The 12,281-nt window shown below is 35.8% G+C and overlaps 3 protein-coding genes across 3 annotated transcripts; all 3 read left to right on the top strand.

The window, feature by feature from the left end:
* The first annotated feature begins 1,441 nt into the window (after positions 1–1,441).
* On the top strand, positions 1,442–8,133 carry LOC132258237 (uncharacterized). The gene is made up of 2 exons (XM_059755447.1): positions 1,442–2,011; positions 6,604–8,133. The coding sequence occupies exon 2, from the start codon at positions 6,723–6,725 to the stop codon at positions 7,251–7,253; it is 531 nt and encodes a 176-aa protein (XP_059611430.1). The 5' UTR covers positions 1,442–2,011; positions 6,604–6,722; the 3' UTR covers positions 7,254–8,133.
* Positions 8,134–8,633: 500 nt separating this feature from the next.
* Positions 8,634–10,718, top strand: LOC132258405 (proton-coupled amino acid transporter 3). Its single transcript, XM_059755730.1, has 3 exons — positions 8,634–8,731; positions 8,945–9,436; positions 9,755–10,718. Exons 1-3 carry the CDS (start codon positions 8,634–8,636, stop codon positions 10,716–10,718), a joined length of 1,554 nt encoding a protein of 517 aa, XP_059611713.1.
* Positions 10,719–11,775: 1,057 nt separating this feature from the next.
* On the top strand, positions 11,776–12,220 carry LOC132257474 (protein NATD1). The gene is made up of 2 exons (XM_059754388.1): positions 11,776–12,050; positions 12,110–12,220. The coding sequence occupies exons 1-2, from the start codon at positions 11,793–11,795 to the stop codon at positions 12,218–12,220; spliced, it is 369 nt and encodes a 122-aa protein (XP_059610371.1). The 5' UTR covers positions 11,776–11,792.
* The last annotated feature ends 61 nt before the right edge of the window (positions 12,221–12,281 follow it).

Genomic DNA, 12,281 nt, shown 5'->3' with positions numbered 1-12,281 from the left:
TTGTTAGTAACAATCAGACAAATAAACATTACACAGTCTTTGGCGAACATTACTGGATTTTCTTGCGCTGCATGACGAATGGAGTATTTGGGGTAATATTTGGTCACTTCTTGTGGGATTGTTGAGAGGAAATGCATGGCAAACAACTAAAGGCCATTATTATAAATACACACATTCCAGCAATACATTCTTCACAATGAAAGATAACACATGAATTCTAATTTTACAGCATAGCTGAGATTTGTGGATTTTTCGAGACAATCTTACGGAGAAGTCTTTCTCAGCGTCTGGATAATTATGTTGGAAACCCATAAGAATCATCAATACAGAGATCTAGCAAACAATATCACAGTCTTTTCATACTCTTTTCACTTGTAACGCCTAACGAGATTTTCTCCATGTATGCTGCATATCATGAAGCACACATTCACCAAAATAATACAACCGAATTGAGGTAATTCGACTTTGCAATACACTCTAATCCAAGGGGGAGATAATACGACTGAACTGTGAACACCACAATTTCCGTGGGAGAATTACAGACACTTCCAGAACTTTGACAGTGTTTAAAACGTGAGTTTTGATTTTTTCCAACCGCCTAAAGTATCATAACCTCAAATTTGAGAGTCTTTGTCCCGAGAAAGACGCAATTTTTACTTATATGGCCTGGAAAACTTAGAGAGAAACAGTATTTTCGAAATATTTGAAGTTTTTCAACGAATATTCTGATGTGAATCAAAATATCAATCGTTTTTTCTTGAATTCACTTCGAAACATAACCTAAAAATTACATTGAGATATCCAAAAGAATCCCTGAAGGAAACTTGTTCAGAATCTTCTAAAGACAAATCTAGGGAATATTAATATGTTAAAACTCTTTATTGAGTTGAAATTTGGTATTTTAGAGTAGAAAATCAATCAAACAACTCGTAAAATAGACAATTTTATATACTGAAATAATATTTGAGAGGTTATGATCAATTTTCATCTAATTAATATAGTTTAACATTCAATCACAAAAGCTCAACTTTTCTAAAGACTAATTAGGCGTTAATTAACTTTAAAATTAACTCTTAAACGCCTAATATTGGAAATATTCAAGCACTTTCACTTCTAAACACTTCTGCTTTAGCTGTACATCACTTCTAGTCATAATATCTTCCCCTTGCTCTAATCATACAATGGAAAATTCCCTGTGTTTTCAGGCTTTTGGAAATGAATTTCACTCGAATTCTACCGAAATGATCTGATTTTATGGTTGAAATGGAGATAGATTCACATATTTCTCCTCCGTGAGTGGATAATATGTGCGATCGCGAGCAACATTTATGTACATAATCGAGTTGCGCGAGTCGCGGGCTCTTCGGCGTCCCGCACTGGATCAGTCACAGAGTGTGATTCAGTCGTGTGGAGTTGAACTCAGTGGAAAGATCTCAGACTCTGTTCTAAGTGAGATCCAGTTTGTGATTCTTTCCATCAGCCTCTAATTGATTATTCTGACCAGGGACAGCGTTTAATGAGTGAAAGTAGCATTTCTAACAGTGGAAAAAGGCAGGTGAAAAAGGGTGGCTTCGAGTGAAAGACAATGTACATCCGGGCCTTTATTGGAAAGTCGAGAGATTGGTGAATAGAAGTGATGTCGTGTGCTTCCTCTTGTGAAATTGGAATCCCAAGTATTATTTAACTGGAGTGGAGAAGTCATGCACGTACATTTTCTCAATTGTCGAGAGAAGATCTTCAGTGTCTGTAGCTGGTAATGCATCATCGGGAGACAACAATCTTCAAGACGCTCGTTCGTCGTCGCTGAACTTTGCAAACACTCGAGTTTTCGTGAACTATTGGGAGTAAATTCTTCATGATTCTCCACGATCATCCGTGGCAGATGCAGAGGCTGAGGCAAATGCCAAGGCGACGACAGGGGAAATAGTTATTCCTCATCATTCACATCAGGCGTCTTCCTCACCTCAATATTCATGGCTGCTTCGTGAATTGAACCACGCAGTCGAAAAAGGTAATATTCATCAATGTATGAACACTTCTGCCTCAATGCACACTTAATATGACTTCTTATTTGGTGTGAATGTCTGGAAAACTGCTACTGTTAATCCATCTGCTGATTCTCAACCACTAAAAAAAAGTGTCTAGAACTCATTTCCCATTGAATGGCTTTGACTTTTTCAAAATCTCTTTGTTTTATTCTCAGCCAACTGATTCATGTTCATTCTCTTCACCTTGGAATTTCTTCTCGGGTGACGCGAGAGAAACCACCAGAGTATGAATTCTTGAAAACCCCTCAAAAATCGAGCAAAAAATTTGTTTTTCCACCTCAAGCGTCCAAAATTTCGCGCTCTAATTCTCGTTTTGCGATGAAATGGACAACTGGAAATGTAGTTTATGGAATAAAAAAAAGTTGGAAAAAGAGTGGAAAAAGAACAAATATTTATTCAAATTACGTTCACCTTTTGTTATAATGCCACAGAGAGATCATGCTGAGCTGAAAAGTCTCTTTCTCTTTTGCCATTGAGACCAAAATCTTCCGTCTATCCCGAGCTGAAGACGAAGAAGATTCTTTCTTTTACCGTTCAGTGATAACAAAATATTATTCTCCTCTTGATCAAGTGCTGTGCAAAAATATTATCCGCTCGAACTGATTAAATCTATTAGAATGGTAATGAGTTGCGGTTTGTGGAAGATCCTCATTAATTATTAATTCTATTTGCATTTTGAGGCAATAATGCTGGCGTACAAATACATCCATAAACCACACATCGCTGCAATTATACTGTGTTTATGGTTCGCTTAGTGCAATTCTTTCGTGATTGTTGTGTATTCTTCGTTTGGTGGAGCAAAAGTAAATCATCATTTCATCAAAGATACTGTGAAATGATTATGTATATGCTTTTCTACAGTTGAAATCAAATTGTGTAACCATTTTATATGCATAAACACACAATAATTAGAAGATGAAAAAATAAAAGGGTGAAATTTTCTGTTGAATAAATTCTGGGAAATCGTTGCGATTTCATATAAGAATTCTGGAATTGAGAATATTTATTTTTGACAAGGGGGAGATAATACAGTCAGTCTTTATTGAAAAATTATCCCAATTCTGTGGATTTCCTTGGATTTTCACGCAAAATCAATCATTAAATTTTTTGTAGGTTATGTAATGAATGAAAATATTGATTTGAACTTGAAATATTGATTTATTTAGGAAACTTTCGGGAGGAATAAGACTCTGAATCAACAGTTTTGAGTTAGAAAGCTTCCAAATCGAGTTTTTTTTTAACATCTTCTTGAAATGTTTTGAATTTATGGTTGGAAAAGACACCCAAAAACGCTGTTTCAAGTCGATTCTTACAGAAATATTGAATGGGAACTTAAGAAATTAGTTATATTTTGAGAATTAGTGGGCAAACAGACTACAAATTTGGATTATCTCCCCCTAGATTTTTGATACACTTTACTGTAAAAGGTTACCAAGATAAAATTGGGATCATTCTCGTATTTAGTTCACATTCATCCACCGAATGGTATTCAGTTTCACGTTGCTTTGCCATTTTGCCTTTACTTTCGTCATATACAAGAAAATACTCAATGAAATTGTACTAGAAACACCAAAACTAGTTATCACAACTCATCGTATCTTCATACTCACGTTCATATGACCACATTTGGCAAGTTTACACAAAAAACGCGAATGAATTGTGAAGGATGATATACCAATTAAGTGATTTAATGAACGAAATGTATATTGTTTCACGAATAATTTTGCCACAAGGTTCCCTATTGTGATATTTGCCAAAAAAAAGCACTCATTGTCTTTGAGATTAGATTATGAAATAATTTTATTATAACTATTAGAAAAAAAATGAAATTATAATCACCACGCATGTAACTTATTGTTAAACTTTCCTTTTTTCTCTCTTGATGTGTTATATCGTACCGAGAAATACAGCGTATGGCTTAAATTGTGCAAATGTATACTTTCTCAATTGATATTCTCTGAGTAGATTCCTTTTTTCTCGGTTTTTGAGGTGTAGGAAAACTCCATTTTACCTTTCCTCAATTCAATATTGCAATCTGTGTGGGCTGCGGAGAAAAATACGATCAGGAGAACAATAAACGAAGCGTGGTGGAAATGTCATGAAGTTGTGTGTTAAATGATATTAAAACGCGTTTATGACTCAACCATGTTATGTGCGAAGGAGTTTTTACACTTATAGCAATCATCATTGTTTGTGTGCACTTTATTGACTTCTTTCACAGCAACTCTTTCCCCGCGTGGCGCGCTTTTTTCACCCATTTGTCCGCCCCTCTTCCTCCCGCAATTTTCTTTGAGAACCAATCAAGGAAAACCGGTTTTTCACTTCGAGAATTATCAGAAATACTCAACACACTGCTTTGAATTAAATTAAACCATTTCGGTGGACAAGACAGAAAAAGCGGCAAAAACAGCGAAAATTAATTCAATGTACTTCAATCGGGCATTTCATTCAATAAATCTCTCATCATGTCACATTATTTATTGATAATGAATTCAGCGTTTAAGTATCAAGATGTGATCAAGAAAGAGTGAGAGAAAAAACGAGAGTTTGTTGCCTTTTTGTGGTCAAATCTCAAAATAGGCAGTGTTTTTGCTTTTCATTTGAATATATTCAAATAAACTGAACCATAAAGTTGCACCACAATTAAGTGTAATTAATTAAGTGGCTTAATCTCAGTATTGCTCCAATAATTAATTCTTTTCTAAACTGAAAATGCTAGAAGAGAAGTTCTTTTTGTTGCATTTCAGGCATGGAAAGAGAAGGTGAAATCAAGAAATGAATGTGAATCGTGAGATTCTCAACAATTTAAAAGACAGACTCTAACACTCCATTGAATAAAAGAATCTTAATGGCGTCACGCGTTGTAAACTTAATTAAATAATTGTACTTTTAATTGGAGACAGAGAACGAAAATGACAATCTAGTCTTGAAAATTTGCCATGCATTTTTTAGCATAGCTTTCAAATGAATTTTTAAGGATATTTCAATTTAGAATACGACCTCAAAGTCACGATAGAAACTTTCAACATATAATTTCCTTTCAATTGTATTATTACACTTTGTTTACGTCTGAGAAAATAAATCAGGGCACGAAGAATTAAGCCAGCGGAGTAATTTAATAACAAATTTCTCAGATCTTCCATACATCAAAGTATGAATTGATGGATTTACAATACTGGCGATTCTCGGGAGGAAACAGAAGGCAACAAAAGAAGCATTAAAACAGCAATGATAAGAATCTTTTCATCTCTCTCTATGGCGTTAGTATGCATCATGGTTTTAATGACCTTTTTTATTGCACAACGTGTAACCTCTTTTCTCATTGTTAGCAATTCACGTGATTTTTTACACTCTCACACAAGTACATTCTTCTTCATTTTGTATGTTGGATATTCACAAAATGTTCATTTCTTTCCACTCGCGCAGCTAAAAGTAAAAATCTACTTTGCTAATGAAGGTTTGCGCGGTTAAGCAATATATATTTTATTATTGATTAACATTTAGTTAAAATTTTAATACCAAGCAATCGTGATTTTGTGTACAGGTAAAATTCTCAACGGATATTGCATATTTCAATTCTTTTCGCCCTCTTCTAATTAATGACTTGCGAAATATCTTATATGCGATAATGGTGATGATTTGTAATTGTGCTAATGAAAGGAAAAGTCAAGGGGGAGATAATATGCCTAAAATCTGTACACCACTTCCAAACACTACCAAATTTACCTGACACTTCAAGAACTTGAAGTTTTTTATGCTGTTTCCACATTATGAATCGTCTTAAAAGCGCTGTTTTCTGAACATAACCTCAAAAGTATTATTAGGAGATCTTAAAAAAAACTCATTTCGCAAGCTTTCTAGATCACAAAAACATCTCTTATAATTTCCCAATGATCCTAAAATTGCTGATTCACAGTAAAAATTGTCCAGAAAGTTTTTGAAATGGACATTTTCCAAGTTCAAATGAATATTTTTGAGATTATGTTCAATCTTAGCACAATTTGTTGTGTTTCTTCACATTTAAGGATCAAAAAGCACCATTAATTGCTTGCAAATGATTTATTCTGCAAAAGACTAGTTGAATTTATGTGCTAGAATTCACTAAATCTGTTCTTAATACCTTACATAACCTCGAAAAAGATTATTACGTTTGTTTCTGTGTGAAAATCGAAGGAAATTAAGAGAATTTGGATTATTAATCAATTAAAGAAACACGTATGAAAGGAATATTGTAGATTTTTCCACTCCTTAAGTACTTCTGCCTGAGCTGTACACCACTTATGACTGTATTATCTGACCCTTGAGAAAAGTAGAAAATTAATTCTACTTCAACCAAAATTCTCCACTTTGCATCACTTTTACTGGCGTGAGAAAAAACTGTGTTTAAGTGCCAGAAAGCCTCTGAAAATCTCAATGGCAATTTCGTACTCGTTTACTTTGAAGGCTTTTAGTGTTTAATCCGCGATATAACAATGTCTCAAGGAAACTAGTGTAATAAAATGGAAGGAAACAATATTATCATGCTAATGATTGCTTTTCTGTCTTATAATTGCAGGACATGGAGTCAATCGTCTAGTGATAAATCACACATCACAAATATTAACTCAAAGAAAGGTTTATTTCTCGCAAAATCTGCAAAGACTCTTCAAGAGAATTTTCCATCAGTGATCCAGAATGTCTTCAGAGCGATCCATTCCCCATCTTAGGGACATATTTGGGCTCTCGAGCTACTCATCTCTTGGCGGAGGAACGCAGAAGACAGGCGATTTACACCACAGCAATTTAGCAGTTAATGATACTCACTCGAGTGGGAAGCAATCGAAGAAGCGGCGCGACAAGAGTGCATCGAATGGCGATGTGAAAACCCTTGAGAGACACTTGAGTATGAAGAAGACCATTAGAAAGAAGATAATGCGCGATTTGCAGCAAGCTTTCGTGGATGATCCCAATGAGTTTAAAGTGGAAAATCCAACAGCGGATCAGCTGAAGGCCGAGTTGAATGCTGAAGCCCTGAGATTTGGAGACAATCGCCGCATGAGGAAGTCAGACAATTTCCTGGACATGCTTCGCGGTGACCATCAAAAGACTTACGATTATCAGGATGTGGAGCATCACAAGAAGCGAGGTGGCAATGGTGACTTTGGCGGAAGTGAGAAGCAAAGCTTCTGGAGTCGACTTGGGATGCGAAAGGGCAACAAGAGATAGAAATTTTCATGACATCGGCGAATTTTCCTCAAAATTTATCTACATATTAAGGCTCATGATGAAATTATTGAAAAAAATATATATTATTGTGTAAAAAATATTGGTATTCCTATCTCTCTTACCATGTGAATTCTAATGTTTGTATTAATGAATTTATTGTAGGATTTAATAAATTAGTCACAAAAACTCATGGCTTTTTTGTGAGACGCTGCAAACTTTCTCTGAGTGCAATCATCAGAATTGCAATTGCATTTCCAATGCCGAATGAATTATTTATCTCACACATTTCCACTTGCACTGAAACAAACTGTCCTTGCATGCACTTGAGGAAAGGGCAATTCAATGGATCATCAATTAGAACATACGAAATATGATGAGATTATTTATTACTTTAATTTTCCACGACACGTTAGAAAAATCACTTCAATGCTTGACAAATTAATTTAAGTATAAACAAGACCAAACAATCCCGTAATTAGAATTCAAAATTGTCAAATGTATTTAAATGATTTTCTAATATTAAGCAAATTGTGTAATCCTATAAAAATGAAGTTGAAAGCCCCTTGATAATGTGTAAAGCAAATTGACAGCTTTCATGAATGGAAAATTTCCGTAAACATTGCTTGTAAATCTCGTGTATTTCATCCATATTATGTGTAACGCATTTTCCTCACTTAAAGCTCTTAAAGCAGAATAACATGCATTCTATACTCACATGGCAAATGATGATTGTATTGATCTGAATATTATAAACTTAGGAAATAGAAAGCACAATAGAAAATCAATCAAAAGGACTCTCGTGTTTCCCTTTTTCCAGCTCAGCTGATGACAATAAGTTACGCCATCTAGGATGGAGCATTGTAGAGCAAACAAATATTAAAGTTCACAAAAGGAGACTTTTCTATTATCCTGTTGCTTCTTACTATTACTTTTTACATTTTCTGCCTTGTTTGCCAATCAAATTCGGTGATTTATTGCAATATTTTGGCGTCCCCCACGCCGACTTGGCTGCCCTTGGCGGCGATATGTGGAATAACTAATCAAATATTTAATATTTTATTGAATATCCAGAAAATATTTAAATATAATTTGCTTTATTTAAATATTTTGCTCGAAAATATTCAAATTTTGATTGTTTTGCCATTTTACTTGGAAAATAATCATTTTTTCGATTATTTTACATACAAAGTAATAATCAATAAAGAAATAATTGATTAATACCATTAAGATTCCCCAAAAATCTCCTTGTGACTTGCTTCATATTTATAATTAGAATAATTTATTACTTTTTGGAAAAAATTCAGCACTAAACCTTAATGTTTTACGTTGTTTGGTTACGAATAGTAGTTTAACATACACGCAACTTTTCAGGTGAAGAGAATGCGCAGCAAAGTTCGTTGGATACTCGACACCCAAACAGCAAATGAAGCTTTTTATGGCTTCCTCAAAAGCAGGGCTGAATCTGACTCCAAGAATATGTCTTTGCAAGACATTTGGCAATAAGAAGTGCAATGAGAGTACATACCTAAACATTGCGTGGCATTTGTGTGTCACAAGAAGTGAATATAAATTCCTTGTTAAATTTTTCAGTACTCTTATGAAAACCACACGGTGAAGAGCTGGACTTTCTGTGATTTACTCCCATTAATTATGGTGATCAAAGAAATTTGGAAATCCATTTGCAATTGCAGAAACAGTGAAAGTGGGCGAGAAACTTCCGCAAAAAATCTCTCAGTTTTCTTCGCCACTCTATGTGTAATTGATTTGTTTGGTGTCTTTCCAATTGTGGCTCTTCCGGAAGCCATTATTTCTTGTGGTCCCTACGGAATTCCTCTGGTGGTGTTCGTAATCATTGTGCAAATCTACACTGGCGTCATTTTGGGCAAGTGCTGGATAATTGCTGAGAAATTGGAACCGAGTATTGTTGAGAAGAACAGATATCCGTATGCGGCAATTGCTGAGCTCACTTATGGGAAGTACATGAGTGTCTTTGTCACTTTTCTGCTGGACATCACGGTGTTTGGCGGAGGAATACCGAATCTCCTCGTGGCATCGCAGAATTTGCAGCTTTTGGGGCTCAGAATATCCGAGGGTTCCTTCAACTTATCCTTCTGCCTGTGGCTCATCGTTATCGGAATCTTCATCTGTCCCATCATGTGGCTGGGAAGTCCAAAGAATATGAAGTAAGAGGAGAGCTTTTATTTAAGCTTTGTGCAGAAGTCAGGGGGTTGCTAATGTAGATTCTGAGTGCTACAGCATCACGATTATTTGCGGTGTTTGCAAACTTTTCAGCTAAGAAATTCGTCTTCCACTCTTTCAAAGTCGTGCATAATAATTTTATAATCAAATCTTGAAGAAATAACAAGATAAAGTATCTGTTTTTCCGTTCTTTACACGAAATGCACTGAAGATCTTCTGTGCATCTTGAGTCAAGTGACACTGCATCCCCAATATTAACAACCTCTTGGCAGATGTTTAATATGATTTCTTGAATCTTCCAGAGAATTGGCAACAGTTTCTGTGATCACCACGAGTTGTGTGGCTATTCTAACTTGGTATTGTATTGAAATGGACAAGAGTGACGCAAACACGTCCATCGTCAATATCCAGGACATGAAAGTTACCACTTTCAGTGTGAAGAATCTGCTGAAAGCATACGGAATCATTGCCTTTCAATTTGACATCCATCCAATGCTGCTCACCATTCAGATGGACATGAGGCGAAACGAGAGGGAAAACATCGGCATTGCCGTGTCTTTGGGCATAATTGTCACAGTCATCTTGTCCACAATTACAACACTCTTGGCGGCATTCAAGTACGGATCGTCAACAACGCCCAACATCCTCGAGATCCTGCCCAGGAGTTGGTCACTGTACGTGATCATATTCTTGGTCACCGTGCAGCTGTGTCTCTCCAGTGCCATCGGGAATTCCGCCCTGTTTCAGCACATTGAGGACATCTTATCAGCATCGCGAGATTTCACCATAAAGCGATGTCTCATCAGATCTTCTCTCGTGTGCTTGGCAGTCATTATTGGGGAATTGCTTCCGCGGTTTGACATGGTGATGGGCCTAATAGGAGGCACCCTAACAGGACCATTAATTTTCATCCTCCCGCCACTCTTCTTCACACGCATTCTCCATCTGGAAGACGTGTTTGATCGGAAGATGGACCAACTCGACGACGATGGAAGCAATTTTGAGAAGAAAGTGTCTTCATATGGCACAATAACTTACAGCCCTGCTTCCGCAAAAACTCAGCACTTGAGTAGAAAATGGAGAAGTGTTAGAAAATATTGTGAGATTCTTCACAGCGACTGTCTCATATCCATTCTTGTTATATCATTTGGCTTAATTGCCACTTTTGCGACGACGTACTTCAATGTGGCCGAAACACTCTCGATTATCTCATTTTCGTCACCATGTATACAAAAACTCACCAATGATTCATTGGGCATTTTATAATAATTCTCACATTTAATGTTTTGAATAAGGAAAAAGCCAGACGAGACATTAATTTGTGACTTTACATTTTGTTATGAATTTCATTCCGAATCATTCAAATTCATTTTCAGCACATGTTATTCTGTATTTGTATGTAAACTTCCTTAAGTATACTTTTTCACTGCCTGTGTACGTTAGGAATATCATGAAATAAGTGATCAATTTGTTTTGTATACATTTTGTAAAATCAAATAAATTTTACCATTTCCTTATTTCCATCTACAACAATTATCAGAAATCTGCATTTAGGAATATGTACAAAAGTTGATAGGCACAATTATCAAATTCTATATATTAAACAACGAAAATACTGAAAATAATAAGAAAAAACCGAGGGAAAATCGTCTAGACCGAAAGACTTGCAGAAGTTCCAGCGCAAATATATCTCGTAAGAGAATTTAGCACTCAAATACTGATGTCACGAGTTCGATTCTCCTTCAATAACGCTTTTTTTCACAACTCTTTTTCACTTCTCTTTCCTTTTTTGTGTATTTTCCTTCACTTTATCGCTTTATATCGGCATTTTTCTCTCAATCTTCGCCTTAAACTCTTTCAAATACTCAAAATAATTTCCTCTTATAAGAGAGAAAGTTTTTTTTATTGCCTTTTTACATTCTTTTAACCCTTTATTATCCATTCTTGGGCTTGAAACTTCTCCTAAGAACTCGTTTTAAAGCTTAAAATGTAATTTTCCACCTCCTATCCAGGAATATCCATTCCTGGATATTCTTTTATTATTCCGAGTGAAACAACTGAAACGGTTCATCCATTCTTCACTTGAACCACCCTCGGGAAAAGCAAGAAATAATTAATACCACTTTATAACCGATGGTTCTTCTTCAAATATAAGTTTCTCTTTCGAATCGTTGGCGCTGATGTCAGTTTGAAGCGATTTTCAGAGAGCTTTCAATTTGACATCAAAATTCTTCTGTGTTTGTGTTTACAAAAAAAAAGAACAGGTGAATATCTCCTTATATTTCTGCTTTTATTGGTGTTTTGGGAGCGCAAATCTATTCTTTAGTTTCCTATCGTTAGATGTTTTCACGCACTTGCTCAGCACGTTCAACTGTTCAGGCAATTTGGAGCATTTCGCAAAGTAGAATGTTGGCTTCCGGAAGAATTCTCACAGTAGACGATATCAAGCAGGATACGAAGAATGGTGTGTTTTATATCCCCATAGAGACGCACAAGGCTGAGCTCTTCTACCGTCAAGAGAAATCGATAATTCACTTGGATCACACAGAAGTTCCTGAGGAATTGAACGGAAGAGGAGTTGGAAAAGTTCTCGCACAGGTAAGATTGAGGGAAATTAATTGATTTCTGCAAATTGATTTTCACTGTCGGCTTTTCAGGGTGCCTTCAAATATGTTGCTGAGAAGAACCTTAAAATGAAAGTGCACTGTGATTTCCTTCAACACTACCTGGAGAAATACGGTTCTGAGTACAAGAAGTACGTCGCATAGACATTAAGAGTGCCGGTGAAAAAGGATACAGCTTTATAAGGGGAAATTAGGATAGAAAACT

The sequence above is a fragment of the Phlebotomus argentipes genome, unplaced genomic scaffold, assembly GCF_947086385.1.
Source record: "Phlebotomus argentipes unplaced genomic scaffold, Phlebotomus argentipes genome assembly scaffold_4, whole genome shotgun sequence".
Classification (NCBI taxonomy): Eukaryota; Metazoa; Arthropoda; class Insecta; order Diptera; family Psychodidae; genus Phlebotomus; species Phlebotomus argentipes.
This window is presented reverse-complemented; position numbering and strand designations above follow the sequence as displayed.